The sequence below is a fragment of the Pinus tabuliformis genome, chromosome 8 (assembly GCF_031772625.1).
Source record: "Pinus tabuliformis cultivar Carrire ecotype Pingquan chromosome 8, CPIR1, whole genome shotgun sequence".
NCBI classification, from domain to species: Eukaryota; Viridiplantae; Streptophyta; class Pinopsida; order Pinales; family Pinaceae; genus Pinus; species Pinus tabuliformis.
Window position 1 is genome coordinate 1,253,346,360 of NC_142294.1, and position 26,026 is coordinate 1,253,372,385.

The following is a 26,026-nucleotide window of genomic DNA, read 5'->3' on the forward strand; positions in this document are numbered from 1 at the left end:
CATTCACTATGTTTCGTAGCAATCATATGCCTTTACTCTCTAGAGGTGAGATATTCTTATTTTCCAAGAATGGAATTTCAACCTAACTCTCGTATCCCTATTTACATGTAAAAGAAGCCTCCTTCTTGAGTTAGTGGACTATACTACTCATAAGGTATGTTAAGTTGAAATTTGATAGTGTAGCCAAATGTAATATGGGGCCTACTAGGGTGAGAGGTATATTGAGGGATGTTAATGGTACAATCATCTTCATGTTTTCTATAAATTTGAGGTGAAGCACCAACAATATCGTTGAACTGGACAACCTAATGAAAGGTGTTTTATTGTCCATTAATTTAAACTTCCATGTAAGTGGTGAAAGAAAACTTGGCCATCATAATTCAAGGCTTCCCTCGTCTGATATGTGGTTGCAACGTCGATAAGTATTCACGAATTAAAGGCTATCTCACAAGTTCTCCTAGGTCACCTATTTATCCCAACATTTTTCTAGCTTATCCCTTTACATATTCATTACAAGGACAATAAACTATCATATTGTTTGAAAAATATAGAAATAGAATCCATAGATCAATATATTTTTAGGTATTTAGAATCATTAATTCAGGACCAACTTCATCAAATGCAATGACACATTTATAGGTCACAAGGTACATGGATGTGGATAGCTAATACATCACAATCTTAATGTGGAAGTGGGTAACAAGGGAAGGAAAATCACTTTCATAATTCTTTGTGGGATGGTGAAGGAAGTTCAATGTTGAGTGATGAATAGGGAAGGTGCACGTTGTAGAGGATAAGTCTGCTTCCATAGTGGTGGTAACAACATCTACCAACAAAAAATTATGAGTGGCAATTCTTCTTCGTGAGATGGGACAATGATGAGCATGAGTGGTGAGGGTGGTTTTAAATTGAAACGCTCTAGGAAGCTACAAATGCAAGGTAGATTCACTGATCATAGTCCACCTATGTGTGTGTTCCACTAAATTCACTCTATATCTAGGAATTCTATTTTTTCTTGTGTTTGTTGGATAATAGGTAGATTTTATCTCTACCTAGCCTCCACTCCATCTCTATATAAAGGAATTTTGGGGTCCCTAAGGCTTGACATTTATTCCTTGTGAGCTTCTTGTCTACTACCTCCATCCCATTGCATCACCTTCACAACCATTTTTGGATGGAGTGGTGGCAAGTCTCAGGTGGCCAAATAACAATTTATGGAGGGTTTGTTTGGGCCATGATGCCATCAGACCAATTCTTGGGTTGGACACCAAATAAGGTTAAGCATAAATTTCTAGAAACTAGTTGATAAGGTGTTACCCAAAGATGCAAAGGTTAAGCTTAGTTTTCAAAGTGTGTCTCACCCTACCTTCAAGGCAATAGTGCAAAGAGAGATATCATTCAAGAATAGTAGTGGCTTAAACAATGCAGAGCTCTAAAAAATCAAGAAATGGTCAAGAACTTGGTGAAATTAGTGAAGTGGAGGTGCCACCAAAATTCCACTAAGAAAATCAGTGTTGAATTCTAGAATTGCATTGAATATTTTGTCTTCTCCAATTTGTGTGATGCATAGTATTTTAGGATATAAAATTCTATTATTTGGCCAAAAATTTGGCAATCCATTGTTGTAGAAAATTATAAGCAATATGAAGCAGAATGTGTGGACATGCTAAGATGACTTCAAGGAAAATTTTCCATGTTATGCATAGTTTCCTTCGAGCTCAATTTTAAAGTTTATGAGGAAGGGTAAAATAATGAGGAGGAAACAATAGAGGTTATGGGAAGCTATATTTCACAAGGGACTAGTTTCAACTCAATAATGTTTGAAGATGAACTAGGGCAACAATTGTCCAACAAAGGAAAAGAGTCAACAAAATCGTCTCACCTAGGCCCCTCTCACCATACTTTAGCTTGATTATGCTATTGTTATTTCATGATCCATTTTTTAGGTTTTTTTTATGGATATTACTTTTGTTTTAGCCCAAGGCTTCTATGGAACTTAATTGTTATGATTTTGGAAAACTACATGGGAATGTTTGGGATAATCTAGAGATTTTGTTGAATGGTTGGTTGAGGTCTAGTTTCCTTTTTGGTGTGTCTCAAATAAAAAAGTTTGTAAATATTGTTGTATTAAACTAATATAGAAGTAGAAAATCTTTAGAAAAAGGTCTTGCTCTAGATATTTGTTATTTGCTTTGCTAGATTTTAAGGATGGAAAATTAGAAAGATGAAGAATGTAAAATGTTGAGCATTATGCCATATATATATAGAGGGAGTTGGAAATTAGGTCTAGCTTGAGAGGTTAATAAGAGTAATTGTTATCCTCCCCACCTAAGTTCAAATCTAACTTTTTGATATGTTTGTCCCTTGTGCACTAATTTGGCTAGAAAAGTACACCAAATTCATTATTCCTTAATTGCTTAAGCGTGCGATGAGATATTTCCAAACATATTAACCCCAAGGGTTGGCTCAAGTGGCTTAACCTGCCATGCCAAATCCATATTGGCCAAGGAGATCACAAGGTTGAATCCACTTGGGTCCCTTAGGGTCAGGCATTTATCTTATCTGTTAATGGCATTTGTTGCAATGTTATTCATGAAGATGAGGATGTGCATAGAGAATTTTTCCATGTATATGTGTGTGTGAGTGATGATGGTTATCTTTCATTTAAACCAACATTTATTAGATCCGCAATAACTTGATAATAGTATAATCAAATTATTAAGAGAATGCCTTTTAGTCTATATACACACATATTAACATAGATCCATCTTATTTTCATACCTTTAAAACATGAAAAAATAAATCTTTCTCAATAAGTCATCAATTTAAATTTAATATGAATTTAATATTAATATTAACCTATAAAAACTAAAAATGTAAAATACAAAATTTCCATTTATATAATAGTTAAACAATAAATTTATAAGAGAAATCAATCAATACACTAATTTAATAAAATGATTTTTACATCATATACATATACATGTATTAAAGTAAATCCACATGTCAAGAAATTAGCATGTTAGCTATTTTTTTTTTATTCCTCTCATTGTATGATAAAATTAAAATGAGGATGGATCTTGTATTAATATTCACAATTTATAAAATTTCTATGGGGAAGACAATAAAACAATAAGTTTTAGAATTAATCAACCAAATATGTTAATGGGAAGTGCCTCTTCCTTGTGTTAATAATAAGTTAGCATACATCTTTAATTAAATTGAGATGTATTCATTTCTTATTTTTGAATAATAAGTTAATAACAATTTTTGAATTATTAGTTATGTTGGGGTTTAGTCATAGATTGGTGATAATTTTTCATTTTTATTGACCCAATTCCGATGAAGAAAAAATCATTTCTTTCTCGTGAAACGAAATGTTGAAAATAGTGAAGACAATTTTTTACTAGCACAACTTGTTTCCCAGTAGTGATCTCATTCCAATGAAAATGAGGAATTTTTAAAATGTTGAAAATATGAAAACAAGTAGTGATCTCATTCCAATGAAAATGAGGAAATTTTATAGGTTGGAAATATCAATATTGAACTTTGCCAGCGCTTTAACTATATATATATATATATATATTGAAAATGAAAAGATGGATCTTACTACCCTAACATGTCTCTCTAGGTATTAATTCATTTTATGAAAATAATTTCTTTCTCAATTAAAGAAAAGTGGGAATGAAACATATTAGAATAACATCTCTATTTATAAAAGAAATTAAGAATATTTTATATGATCTTATTTGGACACCTTGTGTCAAGGTATTAACACTATTTAAATGAAAAAAATACTTTATTAAAAATATGTTGAAATAGCAAAAATAAGTTTGATTATTACAATATGTCTCAAAAATTTTCTATTATTATTATTTGATTATATGGTTAAATAATAAGTTATATATAATAAGAATATATAAAAATCATTTACACACTTTTATTTTTTATTTATTTGTCCAATTTTTATTTATTTTTATATTTTTATAAGAGATAAAAAAAAATTCATGTTCTCTTTGATTTTTAATTTTAATTCAAAATTCTAGATCCCAATGTTTATTTTTAATTTTTATTTATTAATTGTTTATTTTTTCTCATTTCATAACTAAAAAATTATTTTTAATTTTATTATTAGTTAGAATTTTGACCAAACTCTATTCAAACGTTCATTTTAAAATTTATTATCATTATCATTATCTTCCAACATTTATATTTGAGATTTGATGCATCTACTATTTATACCTAATATCAGATCTGTTTTTTCATCTTTCCCCCAATGAACCACATTAGATGGTTCATAGACCTCAATCTAATGATGTGAGTTATTCAAAGATCTGTCTTCTGAATCAATGACATAAAACATTTCAATTGGGGACATGTTTCAAACTAGTGAATGTGTTTGAATCAATCTAATAATGTGAGTTATTCAAAGATTTGTCTTCCAAATCCATGACATAAAACAGTTAAATTGTCAACATGTTTCAAACCAGTGAATGTGTTTGAACCTAATAATGTGAGTTATTGAAAACTCTATCTTAAAGATCCATAATATAAAACATTTAAATTACCAACATAATTATATGAAGATAATATAATCTAATAAAAAAAATAAAAATAAAAAAAAATCCCTACAAACTCATAAATTAACTCAAAGATCAAAGAAAATAACTATTATATGAAGAAAATCTCAACAAACTCATAAATTTAAGTCAAAGATCAAAAGAAAATGACTATTTTATATATATATGATATTAAAAAAAATAAAAAACACAGAAATTTTCTATTAAAAAAATTATTGAAAATAAAGCCAAAGCGCAGATATCTTATTGACATAGCATCTCTTTTGATATTCGCACATTCCAATGAAAATGAGGAATTTTTATTAAAATAGGCCGAATGATAATAGTTTTTTATTCAATCACGAAACTTGTCTTCATATATGGATCTCGTTTCAATAAATACTAGTTTTTTTTATTTTTTTGAACTGTGGAAAGTAAAGAAGATGATTAAGATGAATCTTTCGGTGATAGCTAATTTCTGCACAATGAAACCGTCCCAGGGGTTTTTCAGGGTGCTGAATCCGAATATGCAGTTAAAAAACCATTTTAACTGCAACAAATCATGATTTCATCTCAATTTCTTCCGCCGGATTCCGTCACCGGAATCTCAAAAAGTCGCATTATAGACAACTCCGGATAGCAGTAGTCTTTAACGCGACTTTTTGAAAGCCTTTCCGGCGATTTTTTCCAGTGAAAATCCGGCAGTAATTTATTGGAATCCAAGTTTGATAGCTAATTTCTGCACAATGAAACCGTCCCAGGGGTTTTTCAGGGTGCTGAATCCGAATATGCAGTTAAAAAACCATTTTAACTGCAACAAATCATGATTTCATCTCAATTTCTTCCGCCGGATTCCGTCACCGGAATCTCAAAAAGTCGCATTATAGACAACTCCGGATAGCAGTAGTCTTTAACGCGACTTTTTGAAAGCCTTTCCGGCGATTTTTTCCAGTGAAAATCCGGCAGTAATTTATTGGAATCCAAGTTTGATAGCTAATTTCTGCACAATGAAACCGTCCCAGGGGTTTTTCAGGGTGCTGAATCCGAATATGCAGTTAAAAAACCATTTTAACTGCAACAAATCATGATTTCATCTCAATTTCTTCCGCCGGATTCCGTCACCGGAATCTCAAAAAGTCGCATTATAGACAACTCCGGATAGCAGTAGTCTTTAACGCGACTTTTTGAAAGCCTTTCCGGCGATTTTTTCCAGTGAAAATCCGGCAGTAATTTATTGGAATCCAAGTTTGATAGCTAATTTCTGCACAATGAAACCGTCCCAGGGGTTTTTCAGGGTGCTGAATCCGAATATGCAGTTAAAAAACCATTTTAACTGCAACAAATCATGATTTCATCTCAATTTCTTCCGCCGGATTCCGTCACCGGAATCTCAAAAAGTCGCATTATAGACAACTCCTTTCGGATATAACATTTCTCCACTATTTACGTAATTCCATTTAGAAATGGAAATTTTTTAATTAAAATAAAATAAGGTCTTATTAACTGTTCTAATGAAACGTGAGGAATCTTTTATCAAGAATGGTTGAAAACAACACAAATGAATCTTACTGGACCATGTCATTGGATATTATAGCCCATCCCAACGAAAATAGATATTTTTTATTTAAAAAGAAAATTGGAATATTGGTCCATATCCAGGAATATAGAGATTTTTTTATCTAAAAATTGGGTGAAAACGATAGGAATGGGTACCAACCCCATCGTTCATTTAATTCTTAAAAAAATAATGAAAACATAAATATTTATTAATAATTTGTTTTTTAAGATATACATAAAGATTTAGAAAAGTTTGTGTTTAAATTAATATTAATCTAGATTCATTTTAACTCGGGAAAGTTTAAAGAGATTATTTTTTTTCATTTAAAAAAATGTTTACAAGAGAATTTATATATATAGAGAGAGAGATAGATAGATAGATAGATATATTTAGATAAGAATATCATTAAGAAAACATTGGTTGTTAAAATTTGAAGACAAACATCTCCAATGGTATATTGACTAGTTTATCTTAATTTTTTTTAATTATTATTTTATTTTTTTGAGAAAAGTTTTGGGCAATACAAAATTCATTTGTGGATGCTTTTCAAACCAGCAAGTGTGGTTCATTTATTATTATTATTATTATTATTATTATATATATTTTCTCTTCTTAGATAAGAATATCTTTAGCAAAATCATGGGTTAAAACTTGGAGCCAAAAGGCATTGGCTAGTTTACCTCATTTTTATTTTAATTATTAATTTTATTCATTTAATTATTAATTTTATTCATTTTCCTTTCACCACAACAATTTATTTTAAAGTATTAAATCATCTAAATAAAAATTTGAAAAATATTATAAAAATATGGAAAATAATAAAATACATATTATTAATATAAGATGACTAAAAATATTAACTTATTTCAAAATAAGTAATTTAAAATATTAAAATAACATAAATGAGTTTTCCTAACAAAAACATATTACAAAAATTTTGACATGGATATGTCGACACAGTAATTTGTTGTTGATGAAGACTTATGGAAAGTTCCGTGTTATGACAATGGACTTACTTAACATTTCATGTGAACCCTTCACCCATCGTGGAATTGGGTGAAGCATTCACCCTAAATGTTGGGCAAATCCACGATCATAACACACACTTCTCTATAAGTCTTCATCAACAACATATTGCAAAATATTAATCTCATTCTCATGAAAAGCTAAAACAAAAAACAAATAATAATAATAACTAAATTAAATATAAGTAACAATATATGTCTTAAATTTTTTTTTTTATTTAAAGTAAGTTGAGCTATTACCTTAAAAAATTAAGGTATAATACATAGGTACAAATGGTTTAGCATTTAGTTAGTTAGCAGTGAGAAACAAAGAGATATACTTCCTTACTAAGTCATTATTTAGAACTATCTATGAATCAAAACTAAGTGTTGTATGCGGTTACAACACTTCGGTTTCAACTGCGGCTCCTCCGTTCATTTGCTATTGCAACGATGGACCCCGTACTGACAAATGCCCATGTGGTTTAATCTCTCCCGTCTGCTATAGCACATGTGGTTTAATCTCTCCCTCTCTCTATGATTCACATATTTCTAGGGTAGTTGTTGCAAGAGATTTTCTAGGTTATTGGGTAGTTACTGGGACCAAAATTCTAGGTTATTGGGCAGTTACTCGGGACCAAAATTCTAGGTTATTGGGCAGTTGCTCGGGACCAAAATTCTAGGTTATTGGACAATTGTTGGGAGGCAAAAATTTCTAGATAAGGAAAAATTAAGTGCGTAAATAATTTAAGTGACTTAACTTGGAGGAGAAGACCAAGTTTGACTATAGGTCTAGGTGTGTTTCTTATTGAATACAAATAATTTTTCTATTGAAGGGGTTGTTTGGTTTTTCGTAATGGGATTTCCCAGGGTAAATCTTGTCTCTCTTTTGCACATTATGATATCTATTGTTCTATTATTATTTGTTGTTGAATGATATATACAATTACTTTTGATATATATGTGTGTGTGTGTGTAATTATCAAAATCTAGCCCCAAGGGTTAGCCTAATCAGTCAAGACGGGGCCTCCCCAGATGGGAGCTCACAAGATCAATTCCCGAAAGCTCTTGGGGTTATGTCTTGTAGTAGGCCGCGGGGTGTCAAGCCCAAATTTTTCCAGTGGACATAGCACCACACGCTAATCGAAGGTGTTCGTGAACCACACGCAAAAAAAGAAGAAGTAATTATCAAAATTTCAGAAATATTGTGCTAACCTTAATTGTACTAGAAAATCAATACAACACATCACTCACCTCATGGAGAAGTTGGTAAAGAACCATCGTAATGACTCCAATGAAATTATAAGCTTCTGAAATGATCTACAATGTAATCAGTGGAACATGTAGGACCAATTGGTCTGCATCCATCGAGGCCAGAGAAGAATGTCAAAACAAATGGGGCACCTAGAACGGAGAATTGCACATGTTGAGTATCATGTGCATGGTGAACTACAATGATATTATAAGTTTCAAAAATGATCTACAACGTAATCAGTGGAATCAATGCCAGAGAAGAATGTCAAAGCAAATGGGGCACCTAGAAGGGAGAATTGCACATGTTGAGTATCATGTGCATGGTGAACTTCCACAATCTAGCTTGAGATCATCCTCCAATGCCTTAATGTTAATTAGTTGTTTCTTGATTTTAGGGTTTTTTCTCTTGGCCAAAGAATCCAATAGGAGGGAGGCCGCAAAAGAAGTTTAAAAAGGGAAATTATGTTGTAATATTTACATGATATAATGGAAATTTTTACTGACAAAAAAAATATATTAAGTTACTTAATTTTAATGACTTTTTCAAATTTTTATTAATGAGAGATGTATAAGATCCATTTTAACTCTGAATCTACTGAGAGTTGAGAGGGATCAAATCTCTTAAGGTGCAAGGAAAAGATATTCGATCCCTCTAGGTGTTTGGTAGATATGGAATTAAGATGAATTTGTGGTTGTTTAATTAATAATAATAATAATTATTATTAATCTTAATTTTTTTATTTAATTTTTGTTTTTATGATGTTGAGAACTATGGAGACTTGTTGAGGTGTCTATGTTTCACCCGAAGACTTCACCCAACTTCAAAGACATAAAGCTCATATTGATGTGGAGAAGAGTGTTAGACCAAGAATATATACAAAAAGGATATGACTCAGGTGTTAAAGCTCATATTGATGTTGAGACCAGTAATATATACAGAAAGCATGTGACCGAGGTGTCTATGTTTCGCAAATACTTCATCCAACTTCGAGGACATAGAACTCATATTGATGTTGAGAAGAGTGCTAGACCAATAATATGTACAGAAAGGATATCCATCAAGAAGGCGAAGAGGATTAGAACAATTATTAATAATTATTAATTTAATGAAATTAGTTAAAAAAATTCAATAGGGACGAGTAAAATGGAATGAATAATATAATAATAATAATAAATTGTGGTCCAACTAATATTAATATTAATGAGATAAGGTAGGGATGGGTAAAATGGGATGAGGGATAATAATAATAATAATAATAATAATAAAATTGTGGTCAAACTAATATTAATATTAATGAGATAAGGGTTAATTGTGTCACATTCTACAACCCAGTATAGGGTAGATGTGTAGGCTTTAGATGTTATATGTTAGTTGTTAGACTATATATATATAAATTTTGTTTTTATTAATAAAAATAAGAAAATAAATAAATAAAAGAAAATCATAATATACATTTGAAATTAAAATATATAACATATAAATAGTAGTTATAAATTAACATTCATTTTACTATATAAATTAAAATAATGATGATGATGATGATGATGATAGTTAACGTCACCAAATAATGGTCTATAGGACCTAAAGAAACAAATTATCTATTTTGATTTAAGATTTTATTCATATGCTCAAAAAGCTTGGAGAGAAGCCTCCCGAGCTCACTATAATTTTGACATTGTAGAAGGCTAGGAAGGTTAGTATTATAACAAAGATTGTGAAACTGAGATCTACGCGGGGTAGTCTAAGAGGAAGTGGTTTTCATCCTCAATGTTCCTATTCTCACATATATGGCAGATCCTTTTCGTCCATGGCGTTTTAGGAATTGCCCAACGACCTGTTTCACTATGGAGCTCATGAGAATTCGTTCTAATCTTTACTATATTAATTTTCTTCTTTGAGCTAGTTAAAATAGAGAGATACTTTTGATCTTCTAGGGTGGGGTTGATGACATTCTTATAATAGCTTAATTTTCTTTTAGCCGCTAAATCTTTCTCACACCACATTTTTTCTTTGAACTTAGAAGTAACAATATCTTTAATGTTATTTATGTTTTGCAATGCATCATTTTCGTTGATCTCCCAATAGTTTAACGAGGCCCTTTTGTCTTTATTATTAATTAATAATAATAATTATTATTATTAATCTTATTTTTTTTATTTAATTTTTGTTTTTATGATGTTGAGAACTATGGAGACTCTTTGAGGTGTCTATGTTTCACCCGAAGACTTCACCCAACTTCAAAGACATAAAGCTCATATTGATGTGGAGAAGAGTGTTAGACCAAGAATATATACAAAAAGGATATGACTGAGGTGTTACAGCTCATATTGATGTTGAGAAGAGTGTTAGACCAGTAATATATACAGAAAGCATGTGACCGAGGTGTCTATGTTTCGCAAAGACTTCATCCAACTTCGAGGACATAGAACTCATATTGATGTTAAGAAGAGTGCTAGACCAAGAATATATACAGAAAGGATATGACCATCAAGAAGGCGAAGAGGATTAGAACAGTTATTAATAATTATTAATTTAATGAAATTAGTTAAAAAAATTCAATACGGACGAGTAAAATGGAATGAATAATATAATAATAATAATAATAAATTGTGGTCCAACTAATATTAATATTAATTAGATAAGGTAGGGACGGGTAAAATGGGATGAGGGATAATCATAATAATAATAATAATAAAATTGTGGTCAAACTAATATTAATATTAATGAGATAAGGGTTAATTGTGTCACATTCTACAGCCCAGTATAGGGTAGATGTGTAGGCTTTAGATGTTATATGTTAGTTGTTAGACTATATATATATATAAATTTTGTTTTTATTAATAAAAATAAGAAAATAAATAAATAAAAGAAAATCATAATATACATTTGAAATTAAAATATATAACATATAAATAGTAGTTATAAATTAACATTCATTTTACTATATAAATTAAAATAATGATGATGATGATGACGATGATAGTTAACGTCACCAAATAATGGTCTATAGGACCTAAAGAAACAAATTATCTATTTTGATTTAAGATTTTATTCCTATGCTCAAAAAGTTTGGAGAGAAGCCTCCCGAGCTCACTATAATTTTGACATTGTAAAAGGCTAGGAAGGTTAGTATTATAACAAAGACTGTGAAACTGAGATCTATGCAGGGCACTCTAAGAGGAAGTGGTTTTCATCCTCGATGTTCCTATTCTCACATATATGGCAGATCCTTTCCGTCCATGGCGTTTTAGGAACTGCCCAATGACCTGTTTCACTATGGAGCTCATGAGAATTCGTTCTAATATTTACTATATTAATTTTCTTCTTTGAGCTAGTTAAAATAGAGAGATACTTTTGATCTTCTAGGGTGGGGTTGATGACATTCTTATAATAGCTTAATTTTCTTTTAGCCACTAAATCTTTCTCACACCACATTTTTTCTTTGAACTTAGAAGTAACAATATCTTTAATGTTATTTATGTTTTGCAATGCATCATTTTCGTTGATCTCCCAATAGTTTAACGAGGCCCTTGTGTCTTTATTATTAATTAATAATAATAATTATTATTATTAATCTTAATTTTATTATTTAATTTTTGTTTTTATGATGTTGAGAACTATGGAGACTCGTTGAGGTGTCTATGTTTCACCCGAAGACTTCACCCAACTTCAAAGACATAAAGCTCATATTAATGTGGAGAAGAGTGTTAGACCAAGAATATATACAAAAAGGATATGACTGAGGTGTTAAAGCTCATATTGATGTTGAGAAGAACGTTAGACCAGTAATATATACAGAAAGCATGTGACCGAGGTGTCTATGTTTCCCAAAGACTTCATCCAACTTCGAGGACATAGAACTCATATTGATGTTGAGAAGAGTGCTAGACCAAGAATATATACAAAAAGGATATGACCATCAAGAAGGTGAAGAGGTTTAGAACAATTATTAATAATTATTAATTTGATGAAATTAGTTAAAAAAATTCAATAGGGGCGAGTAAAATGGAATGAATAATATAATAATAATAATAAACTGTGGTCCAACTAATATTAATATTAATGAGATAAGGTAGGGACGGGTAAAATGGGATGAGGGATAATAATAATAATAATAATAATAATAATAATAATAAAATTGTGGTCAAACTAATATTAATATTAATGAGATAAGGGTTAATTGTGTCACATTCTACAGCCCAGTATAGGGTAGATGTGTAGGCTTTAGATGTTATATGTTAGTTGTTAGACTATATATATATATATAATTTTTTTTTATTAATAAAAATAAGAAAATAAATAAATAAAAGAAAATCATAATATACATTTGAAATTAAAATATATAACATATAAATAGTAGTTATTAATTAACATTCATTTTACTATATAAATTAAAATAATGATGATGATGATGATGATGATAGTTAACGTCACCAAATAATGGTCTATAGGACCTAAAGAAACAAATTATCTATTTTGATTTAAGATTTTATTCCTATGCTCAAAAAGTTTGGAGAGAAGCCTCCCGAGCTCACCATAATTTTGACATTGTAAAAGGCTAGGAAGGTTAGTATTATAACAAAGATTGTGAAACTGAGATCTACGTGGGGCACTCTAAGAGGAAGTGGTTTTCATCCTCGATGTTCCTATTCTCACATATATGGCAGATCCTTTCCGTCCATGGCGTTTTAGGAACTGCCCAACGACCTGTTTCACTATGGAGCTCATGAGAATTCGTTCTAATCTTTACTATATTAATTTTCTTCTTTGAGCTAGTTAAAATAGAGAGATACTTTTGATCTTCTAGGGTGGGGTTGATGACATTCTTATAATAGCTTAATTTTCTTTTAGCCGCTAAATCTTTCTCACACCACATTTTTTCTTTGAACTTAGAAGTAACAATATCTTTAATGTTATTTATGTTTTGCAATGCATCATTTTCGTTGATCTCCCAATAGTTTAACCAGGCCCTTGTGTCTTTTTTATTAGTTAATAATAATAATAATTATTATTAATCTTAATTTTATTATTTAATTTTTGTTTTTATGATGTTGAGAACTATGGAGACTCGTTGAGTTGTCTATGTTTCACCCGAAGACTTCACCCAACTTCAAAGACATAAAGCTCAAATTGATGTGGAGAAGAGTGTTAGACCAAGAATATATACAAAAAGGATATGACTGAGGTGTTAAAGCTCATATTGATGTTGAGAAGAGTGTTAGACCAGTAATATATACAGAAAGCATGTGACCGAGGTGTCTATGTTTCGCAAAGACTTCATCCAACTTCGAGGACATAGAACTCATATTGATGTTGAGAAGAGTGCTAGACCAAGAATATCTACAGAAAGGATATGACCATCAAGAAGGTGAAGAGGATTAGAACAATTATTAATAATTATTAATTTAATGAAATTAGTTTAAAAAAATTCAATAGGGACGAGTAAAATGGAATGAATAATATAATAATAATAATAAACTGTGGTCCAACTAATATTAATATTAATGAGATAAGGTAGGGACGGGTATAATGGGATGAGGAATAATAATAATAATAATAATAATAATAATAATAATAATAAAATTTGGTCAAACTAATATTAATATTAATGAGATAAGGGTTAATTGTGTCACATTCTACAACCCAGTATAGGGTAGATGTGTAGGCTTTAGATGTTATATGTTAGTTGTTAGACTATATATATATAAATTTTGTTTTTATTAATAAAAATAAGAAAATAAATAAATAAATAAATAAATCATAATATACATTTGAAATTAAAATATATAACATATAGATAGTAGTTATAAATTAACATTCATTTTACTATATAAATTAAAATAATGATGATGATGATGATGATAATAGTTAACGTCACCAAATAATGGTCTATAGGACCTAAAGAAACAAATTATCTATTTTGATTTAAGATTTTTTTCCTATGCTCAAAAAGCTTGGAGAGAAGCCTCCCGAGCTCACTATAATTTTGACATTGTAAAAGGCTAGGAAGGTTAGTATTATAACAAAGATTGTGAAACTGAGATCTACGCGGGGCACTCTAAGAGGAAGTGGTTTTCATCCTCGATGTTCCTATTCTCACATATATGGTAGATCCTTTCCGTCCATGGCATTTTAGGAACTGCCCAACGACCTGTTTCACTATGGAGCTCATGAGAATTCGTTCTAATCTTTACTATATTAATTTTCTTCTTTGAGCTAGTTAAAATAGAGAGATACTTTTGATCTTCTAGGGTGGGGTTGATGACATTCTTATAATAGCTTAATTTTCTTTTAGCCACTAAATCTTTCTCACACCACATTTTTTCTTTGAACTTAGAAGTAACAATATATTTAATGTTATTTATGTTTTGCAATGCATCATTTTCGTTGATCTCCCAATAGTTTAACCAGGCCCTTGTGTCTTTATTATTAGTTAATAATAATAATAATTATTATTAATCTTAATTTTTTTATTTAATTTTTGTTTTTATGATGTTGAGAACTATGGAGACTCGTTGAGGTGTCTCTGTTTCACCCGAAGACTTCACCCAACTTCAAAGACATAAAGCCCATATTGATGTGGAGAAGAGTGTTAGAGCAAGAATATATACAAAAAGGATATGACTGAGGTGTTAAAGCTCATATTGATGTTGAGAAGAGTGTTAGACCAGTAATATATACAGAAAGCATGTGACCGAGGTGTCTATGTTTCGCAAAGAATTCATCCAACTTCGAGGACATAGAACTCATATTGATGTTGAGAAGAGTGCTAGACCAAGAATATATAAAGGATATGACCATCAAGAAGGTGAAGAGGATTAGAAAAATTATTTATAATTATTAATTTAATGAAATTAGTTAAAAAAATTCAATAGGGACGAGTAAAATGGAATGAATAATATAATAATAATAATAAATTGTGGTCCAACTAATATTAATATTAATGAGATAAGGTAGGGATGGGTAAAATGGGATGAGCGATAATAATAATAATAATAATAATAATAATAATAATAATAATAAAATTTGGTCAAACTAATATTAATATTAATGAGATAAGGGTTAATTGTGTCACATTCTACAGCCCAGTATAGGGTAGATGTGTAGGCTTTAGATGTTATATGTTAGTTGTTAGACTACATATATATAAATTTTGTTTTTATTAACAAAAATAAGAAAATAAATAAATAAATAAATCATAATATACATTTGAAATTAAAATATATAACATATAAATAGTAGTTATAAATTAACATTCATTTTACTATATAAATTAAAATAATGATGATGATGATGATGATGATAGTTAACGTCACCAAATAATGGTCTATAGGACCTAAAGAAACAAATTAGCTATTTTGATTTAAGATTTTATTCCTATGCTCAAAAAGCTTGGAGAGAAGCCTCCCGAGCTCACTATAATTTTGACATTGTAAAAGGCTAGGAAGGTTAGTATTATAACAAAGATTGTGAAACTGAGATCTACGCGGGGCACTCTAAGAGGAAGTGGTTTTCATCCTCGATGTTCCTATTCTCACATATATGGCAGATCCTTTCCGTCCATGGCGTTTTAGGAACTGCCCAACGACCTGTTTCACTATGGAGCTCATGAGAATTCGTTCTAATCTTTACTATATTAATTTTCTTCTTTGAGCTAGTTAAAATAGAGAGATACTTTTGATCTTCTAGGGTGGGGTTGATGACATTCTTATTTCTCACACCACATTTTTTCTTTGAACTTAGAAGTAACAATATCTTTAATGTTATTTATGTTTTGCAATGCATCATTTTCGTTGATCTCCCAATAGTTTAACCAGGCCCTTGTGTCTTTATTATTAATTAATAATAATAATTATTATTATTAATCCTAATTTTTTTATTTAATTTTTGTTTTTATGATGTTGAGAACTATGGAGACTCGTTGAGGTGTCTATGTTTCACCCGAAGACTTCACCCAACTTCAAAGACATAAAGCCCATATTGATGTGGAGAAGAGTGTTAGAGCAAGAATATATACAAAAAGGATATGACTGAGGTGTTAAAGCTCATATTGATGTTGAGAAGAGTGTTAGACCAGTAATATATACAGAAAGCATGTGACCGAGGTGTCTATTTTTCGCAAAGAATTCATCCAACTTCGAGGACCTAGAACTCATATTGATGTTGAGAAGAGTGCTAGACCAAGAATATATACAAAAAGGATATGACCATCAAGAAGGTGAAGAGGATTAGAACAATTATTAATAATTATTAATTTAATGAAATTAGTTAAAAAAATTCAATAGGGACGAGTAAAATGGAATGAATAATATAATAATAATAATAAATTGTGGTCCAACTAATATTAATATTAATGAGATAAGGTAGGGACAAGTAAAATGGGATGAGGGATAATAATAATAATAATAAAATTGTGGTCAAACTAATATTAATATTAATGAGATAAGGGTTAATTTTGTCACATTCTACAGCCCAGTATAGGGTAGATGTGTAGGCTTTAGATGTTATATGTTAGTTGTTAGACTACATATATATAAATTTTGTTTTTATTAACAAAAATAAGAAAATAAATAAATAAAAGAAAATCATAATATACATTTGAAATTAAAATATATAACATATAAATAGTAGTTATAAATTAACATTCATTTTACTATATAAATTAAAATAATGATGATGATGATGATGATGATAGTTAACGTCACCAAATAATGGTCTATAGGACCTAAAGAAACAAATTAGCTATTTTGATTTAAGATTTTATTCCTATGCTCAAAAAGCTTAGAGAGAAGCCTCCCGAGCTCACTATAATTTTGACATTGTAAAAGGCTAGGAAGGTTAGCATTATGACAAAGATTGTGAAACTAATATCTACGCGGGGCACTCTAAGAGGAAGTGGTTTTCATCCTCAATGTTCCTATTCTCACATATATGGCAGATCCTTTCCGTCCATGGCGTTTTAGGAACTGCCCAATGACCTGTTTCACTATGGAGCTCATGAGAATTCGTTCTAATCTTTACTATATTAATTTTCTTCTTTGAGCTAGTTAAAATAGAGAGATACTTTTGATCTTCTAGGGTGGGGTTGTTGACATTCTTATAATAGCTTAATTTTCTTTTAGCCACTATATCTTTCTCACACCACATTTTTTCTTTGAACTTAGAAGTAACAATATCTTTAATGTTATTTATGTTTTGCAATGCATCATTTTCGTTGATCTCCCAATAGTTTAACCAGGCCCTTGTGTCTTTATGCCACCCTCGATTGAGCCTTAGGTGGTTTTGGCTAGAATTTAAAGCTAGCTTAGGAAGTCTATGATCGTCTATGTTACTGATTTTGTACAACAGAAACCTAAGCATAGCTAGGCTCTCAATAGGGGAAAGACCTATAAGGAGAATATAACCATATAGAATATAGAATTGTAACCATATTTAAATTTAATTAATGAGCACATAAAAAATTAATATTTACAATATAACGAATTCCTAACTATGAATATTCACCCCATTTTGTCATGGATAATGTTAACTTCTAAATAAGTTTTCTTACAATACAATGGGCTAATACTATGGCTCATTAATACCACATACACAAAATCCATAATTCATTTCAAAATAAAATAAAAAAACTATAAATATTTTAATTTATTTTATTTTATAACATTTTTTAAATTAAAACTTAATATTTACCATAAACGTACAATATAACAAGATTCTTAACCATGGATATTCACCCCATTTTACCATGGATATTGTCAACTTGTAAATAGGCTTTGTTACAATATCATGGGTCAATAGCATGGCTTGTCAATATCACTTCCAAAAACCATAACTCATTTCAAAACAAAATATTTTATAAATATTTTATTTTAATTTTAATTTATAATATTTTTTAAATTAAATATAAATGCAAAAAGTTATGGAGTATGTTGTAGTCATGTAAATGTTTGTAAACATTTCCATGTGGGCTCAATTAAAAAATAATAAAAGGTTAAAAGTAATTTATAACCTAATATGTAGAGTGTGATGACCCCGTAAAACATGTAAAAATGAAATGTTACTGTGGTAAGAAACTAATGTGGATTGTTAATTACTGTGACTAAAATGATATTATTTTATTATGAAATGGAATTTATATTTTTTTTTGGAAAATGCTGGCAACCTCCTGGAGGGAGGATCTCTAAAGAAAAGGAAACAGTTATGAAACTGAAAAGAAACTAACCCTTCACCCAGGAAAAGTCCTGGGAGGGAAAACCCTGGGCTGTGGTGACAGACAGGGGAAGAAATTCCAAGAAAGGAAAAGAAAGTAAAAGAGGGTTAAGTCTGGTGAGGATCAGATAACCCAAGCACTCAGGTGCTTGAGTCTTGTTGAGGGCTGCAGGCCTGCAAGACAGCTCGGGGGGAGAATCCAACGTACTGATGGATCTCAAGGCTGGGTGGTTAAGAGCAAGTATGTAAAATGCAGGTGAACTTCTGGAGCATTAACTCTTGTAGCTGGTAGACCAGGTACGAGTTATTCACCAGATTCAGATTTCTGTATCAGTATACTGAGTGTATAGGAAGAAAGTACAGTTAAATCTAAGTCTCTGTTGCTAACTAGATGTAAGGAATATATAATGTTAGAAACAGTTCCTATGAATACCTAGAACTGGTTATTAAGACAGAAAGAACAGAGACCATCTGCTGTATATCTTGCATGCTAACAGTATGGAAATTGATGCATATTATCTATTTAGAAATGCTGCATAATAACAGTATAGAACCAATGTATGTTATCTGTATAGAAACAGGAGTATATTATCTATATACAAATTGTACCAGAGCTCGGAAAGACCCTAACGATACGCAGAGTATTTAAGTGCATATTAGAAAGATGCATTACACTATATAACAGTAGTAGGATTCAAAGAAAACAACAGAACGGCAAGAGAATTATCGTGACTCTAAAGAAGACAAGAAACACGTTGAAATATTAATGCTGTTCATAGTATATAGTAAGACTGTAACAAAGAAATGTAAACAGACCCTGTGCTAAGGGTTTAAACTTCATTATGCTCGAAAACTAGTGTAAAAGAAATCACGGTGATACCGTTACCAATACCCAACCGGTATAGAGCACAGGGAGTAGTGCCGTTAACATTGTAAGGGCGACACGATGTCACCTGGTAACCAAACCCCGCGGAGGGAACGGCCATACAACTGCCGTGGAATAGTCATGTATAACCAGTGAAGATACGACTGTTACCATAAAACCCTCAATGAAATAAACAATACTCTGTGAACAAAAGAATAACAGTAATCCCGTATAATCCGTCGAGCATAAATACATTCTTAAATCAAGATTATATGCGGGTAAAACAGGGCAGATTGCTAGTATAAACTATACCAAATGATAAACATATGCATTGTATTCAAGAAAAAACATATTAACATTATAATAGACAGAAACTCTGTTGGGTACGGTGACAGTATATTTATCCAAATGTCCAGAGAGCTGAAGAAGGTTCTCGTCCTTCATAAATACATACAAAAACTTGAGAGTTCATATTAAACATTCTCGACAGTATGAGAAACAGTAAACGAGTGAATGTCTTGAATTCATTTGAAACATTTCGGTTCCGGCAGAGGGCCGTGAACCCTTAAACAAGTACACATGAAACCTGGGCATACTGCCAAACTGATATTTAACATAAGACTGTACAAATCAAAGAGGTCGCGGGTTCAGGCATGAAATGGCCGACCGCGACTCGAACCAGGGTTTGACCGAGTGATGGAACCCTGAAGCATTAAGAGAAAGACCGCCATGAGGAATTCCTCAGGCTGAGAAAATCATCATAAGACAAGCCGTATAACAATAACCCTCACCTATCAAAATTAAATTGCAGACTCTGCATCGAATCGTGATGGGGTAAATACCCGTGAGCACAGCGGTTACATAATCGCTCTTCGAGTGACAGAAGGACTCCGAAGAAAATACCTGCAAGCGGAAAAACATACAAGGTTAGCTCATGTCGATAGTAATCCAGAACATAAGCAAAAGCACTGTATGAATATATCTATAAATCTATCAGTTGAGGAAAGACCTGTAGATGGCGGGCAATAGTCATCGGAGTACCTGGAATGGCGTTGCAAGACTTGATAGCTGGTGCATGAAGGGCTGCCGAGCTGAGCAGTATGCGGCCCTCTCCCAAACAGATGCAAATGAACCCGAAAACAGTGACTCGGTGGTATATAAACCCACTAAACCCTGGAATGATTGTAAACCCTTGGATTTGAGCATGTAATCCTGGCCATTCATCCGAATGGAGGCTTGGCGCGCAAACCCCAGCGATTCTACCGAGACTTCACATGGCCTCTGCACGGTGCTAGCCACCTGGCAGGGGTAGGTGAAGACATTAAAACATTCGTTCACCACCTGGCACCGGGGTTTGGTCGGAATAGTGAATCCGATGAATGCCATCCATTGACTTAACCTTAATCCTATAGTCACCAATGATTCATATAATAATAGGTGAATACGTTATTGAGTTGAAAGTTATATATATGTTTAATCATAGCAGTATGTCCAGTACTTAGAAGTGAAGTATATATATACATGTGGATATTCCATGTCGAATATATGGATGGACATAAAGCATAGGTTTTGCAATCAAATTTTTTTTATTAGGTATAATTACCGTGGAGTCGTGACAATGTGGTATCAGAGCAGAGGTTTCAAAACTGTGGCCTCTGGAGCAGTAAGATCCAGCTGCATGGAAGATTGTCATATAGTACATATATGAGGAAGAAATAATTCAGCTAACTGATTTTCTTGTTTATTAATTAGGAGATAAATACAGAAACAACAATCCGCTAACAGTCAACAATAAAGATGGAGGAAATGCAGGGAGCTGACAGCATTCCTCGGGAAAATCCAGAGCTGTGGGTACAGCTTGGTGCAGAGACACGCAGTACCAATCTGGCGATACTAGAAACTGTTCAAGAACTGAAAAATGAGATGGCGCGTCTGCGAGAAGATAACGCGCGATTGACAGTAGAACAGGAAAGAATATTGAAGAGTCTGTCGGACAGACAAAATCCACCATTAGCCAATCCCAGTGCAGAACAGCAAAGGGCAACTGAGGAACGAAATTACCCAACTGCACCTGAAAATTCAGAGGAAAAGGAGGACCATTCTGACAACGTGCTGGAACAACAAACATCAAAACGACAGAAAATGGAATTACAGGGAGAATTTCGAAAGATTAAACCTCCACATTTCGATGGGGAACAAGAGGAGGCAGCAGAAGCATGGTTAATTAACATGAATAAGTATTTTCAGTTGTATGAGTATGATCAGAATTTCAAAGCACGGCTGGCCATCTTCCAGTTACAAGGCAAGGCAACCCTGTGGTGGGAAGAAACCAAAATTGTAAAAGGAGTAAGTGAGCAAAACATAATATGGGAAAAATTCCAGAAATACTTCAAAGAGAGATATCTAACAGAGCGATTCTATGATGAGAAGGCACGGGAGTTCCATGATTTAAGGCTAGGACAACAGTCTATGTACGAGTTTATTAATCGTTTCACTTCCCTGCTTCGCTACGTGCCCTATATTAAGGAGGAAAAGGCCAAGGTGCAGAGATTTGTGAGTAGTCTACCTGCCTATATAAGGGAACGCATTGAGTTTGATAATCCCAGAACAATGGATGAGGCGATTCGTAAGGCAAGAATCTGTTACCAGCAAAACAAACAGAAAGGGGACATTTCAAATAAAAGATGGAGTGAAAGAAAGGGCAACAGAATTGCTGGTAACAATAAAGGGAGTCGTGGTAATGGCAGCAAGGGTGCTGGTAAGGGACATTTTAGCAGAAATGTAGCAAAGAGTACCTTTCGGACTAAACCAAGTGAGAGCAGAATTAGTGAACCACCTGCCAGGTCAGACCTTGAAGGGATGACCAGACCTCCTGTCCAATGTTGGGGTTGTGGAGGACCGCACTACGTTAAGAACTGCCCTCAGCGTAAAGGAGTGGACCAAATATCTCAGATCCAAGAAGCATCGACTGTTGGAGAAGTGGCGCGCAACATGCCAAGAATTAACGCAGCCTTGGATGACCGTCAAGCGGAATACCAGCCGACCATGGTGGAGTTTGAAGGTAAAATTTCAAATCTTTCTATAGCTGTTCTTATTGACCCAGGAGCTACTTTAAGTTATGTTAGCCCAAAAATAGTAGAATAGTGTAAGTTATCTTCTGAAAAGTTCAGGAACCCATGGCTGGTACAGCTAGCCACAGGAGCTAAGAGACGAGTCTTAGCCAAAATTAGTAACTGTCCTTTCAGCATAGCAGGGCAGCCGATTACAACAGACCTGAATGTACTTCCATTGGGGTCCTACGACATCCTGATTGGTATGGATTGGCTGGAAAAACATTGGTCGTTGGTGAACTGCAAGACCAAAACCATCTATTACAAGGATGACTTGGGGCAGCAGCAAGAGTTGCAGGGGATTAAACACCCTGTACAGATCCGACCTATCACTGCTTCCCAGCTAGCTAAATGTCTCAGGAAGAAGTGTCAAATTTACGCTATTCAAGTTGGTTATGCAGACCAGAAAGACAAAACATCTGCATTGGACAATATTCTGGTAGTACAGGAATTTGTGGATGTTTTTCCTGAAGAGGTACCAGGACTGCCCCCAAAACGGGATATAGATTTCACTATAGAATTAACACCAGGGGCAGCACCAGTGTCACGGGCACCGTACCGAATGAGCGTACCAGAGTTAACAGAATTAAAGATGCAACTTCAAGAGCTGCTGGATAAGAATTATATCCGTCCCAGCGTATCACCATGGGGAGCTCCAGTATTATTTGTTAAAAAGAAAGATGGGACTCTCCGTATGTGTATAGACTATCGTCAGCTAAATAAGCTCACAATTAAAAACAAATACCCCTTGCCTCGGATTGACGAACTCTTTGATCAAGTGAAGGGGGCAAAGGTATTTTCCAAGATCGATTTGCGATCTGGTTATCATCAGATCAGAATTAAAGAAGAGGACATTGCCAAAACCGCTTTCAGAACACGCTACGGGCACTACGAATTTGTGGTGCTGCCCTTTGGTTTGACCAATGCACCTGCCACCTTCATGTGTTTGATGAACAACGTGTTTCACAGGTTTTTGGACAAATTCGTGCTGATATTTATCGATGATATTCTGATATATTCTCGTTCCCATGAGGAACACAAAGAACATCTTAGGATGGTGTTGCAAACTCTTCGGGAACATCAGCTATATGCTAAGTTTAGTAAGTGTGACTTTTTCAAGGAGGAAATCCAATATTTGGGCCATGTGATTACTAAAGAAGGAATAGCAGTAGATCCTGAGAAGATAAGGACCATTATGGAATGGCCCATACCCAAGGATGTAGCTGATATCAGATCCTTTATGGGACTAGCTGGCTACTACCGAAGATTTGTAGAAGGGTTCTCAAGGATAGCCTACCCTATCACGTCCTTACAGAAAAAGGGGAAGGTATTTAAGTGGACACCAGAATGTCAGCAGAGCTTTGATCGGTTGAAGCATTTACTCACTACCGCACCCATCTTGAGTATAGCGGATCCTAATAAGGATTACGTAGTATGCACCGATGCAAGTAAGGAGGGTGTGGGAGGAGTATTAATGCAAGAAGGAAAAGTAATTGCGTATGAATCAAGGAAACTAAAAGATCATGAGCAGAAATACTCTGCTTACGATCTAGAGTTAACAGCAGTTATCCATGCGCTGAAAATGTGGCGACATTACCTCTTGGGGAGGAAATTTCTGTTGTTAACAGATCACCACAGCTTGACCAATTACTTCAGTCAACCTACCTTGAATGCAAGACAAGGTCGTTGGGCAGATTTCCTAAGTGGTTTCGATTTCGAAATTAAGCACTTAAAGGGTAAAGAGAACCGGGTGGCTGATGCATTGAGTCGGAAGGTGCAGTGTTTGTGTGAACTTTCAGTAAGCAAGTGGCGGAACTCTCTGTTTGAGCAGATTAAATCAGCAGCAAATCAAGATGCTGAATACCAACAATTAAAACAGCAGGTACAACAATCAGTTAATGAAAAATTACAGCAAGGATATACACTAGACAATGCTGGCATGCTGTATTTTCGCAAAAGATTATATGTACCTGATTCGGATGACCTTAAGAACCTGATTTTTGACGAGTTCCATACTAGCCACTACACTGGCCATCCAGGATACCAAAAGATGGTCACTGCACTTAGGAAGGAATATTTCTGGCCCAGAATGAAGAAGCAGGTATTTGAGTATTTGGCGAGGTGTTTAGAGTGCCAGCAGATTAAGGCAGAACATCAGCATCCGGCCGGGCTATTACAACCTTTGCCTATTCCGGAGTGGAAATGGGAAACCATTTCCATGGATTTTATAACCGGTTTGCCACGAACAAAGAAAAACAATGATTCCATCATGGTGGTGGTTGATAAGTTGAGTAAAGCGGCACACTTCATACCTGTGCAGTCCACTTATAAGGCGGTGCAAATTGCTCACCTTTTTATGCAGAATGTGTTCAGACTGCATGGACTGCCGAAAGTAATCATATCGGACCGGGATGTAAAATTCACATCCACATTTTGGAGGACATTGTTCGCTGAGTTGGGAACACAGCTGAACTTTAGCACAGCCTACCACCCGCAGACCGATGGTCAAACCGAGCGAGTAAATCAAGTGTTGGAAGATATGTTGAGAGCGTATGTGATGCTGAAGCCAAACCAATGGGAAGAATATTTGCACCTGGTTGAATTCGCATATAATAATGGATATCATACCTCGACACAGCTAAGCCCCTTTGAGGTTCTGTATGGGCGAAAATGCCGCACACCCTCAAGTTGGGGTGGACCTGAGGATAAGCTGAGTTTGGGTCCGGAAATGCTTAAAGAAATGGAAGACATGGTGAAAAGGGTGCGTGCCAATTTGAAGGCTGCGCAGGATAGACAGAAAAGTTTTGCGGACAGAAAAAGAAGATTCAAAGAGTATCAGGTTGGAGACCATGTGTTTGTGAGGATCCAAGCCAGAAGAAGCACACTGCAATGGAGCGGATGTGCCAAGCTGGCTCCTCGATACTTTGGACCTTTTCAGATCTTGGCTAGAGTGGGGCCGGTAGCTTACCAACTCGCCCTGCCAAGCCATATTAAAATTCACAACGTTTTCCACGTTTCTGTTCTAAAGAAATATGTATACGATCCTAAACATGTGATCAAATGGCAAGATGTTCGGGTAAGAATTAATTCCGTTGTTTGAAGATGCAGATATGTTCAACAGAAACTAACTGAAGATATTGATTGTCTGCAGGTCGAACTCGAAGGCGAGGTTCTGGTCGAACCACAAAGCATTCTCGACCGGAGAGAAGTGCGGCTGCGGAAACGGGTTATTACCCAAATTAAAGTGCTGTGGCAGCACTATGGGCCTGAGGAGGCTACTTGGGAAGACGAGGAACTTATGAGGAAAGTTTACCCGGACTTGTTTAAAGGGAATAGACATCGGGACGATGTCCAATCCCAGGGGGGGGAGATGTGATGACCCCGTAAAACATGTAAAAATGAAATGTTACCGTGGTAAGAAACTAATGTGGATTGTTAATTACTGTGACTAAAATGATATTATTTT

The 26,026-nt window shown here is 33.5% G+C and overlaps 1 protein-coding gene across 1 annotated transcript; it reads left to right on the top strand.

The window, feature by feature from the left end:
* Positions 1–21,373: 21,373 nt before the first annotated feature.
* LOC149239921 (uncharacterized) lies at positions 21,374–24,956 on the top strand. The gene is made up of 5 exons (XM_089370008.1): positions 21,374–21,559; positions 21,698–22,081; positions 22,808–23,218; positions 24,296–24,681; positions 24,923–24,956. Exons 1-5 carry the CDS (start codon positions 21,374–21,376, stop codon positions 24,954–24,956), a joined length of 1,401 nt encoding a protein of 466 aa, XP_089226134.1.
* Positions 24,957–26,026: the final 1,070 nt, after the last annotated feature.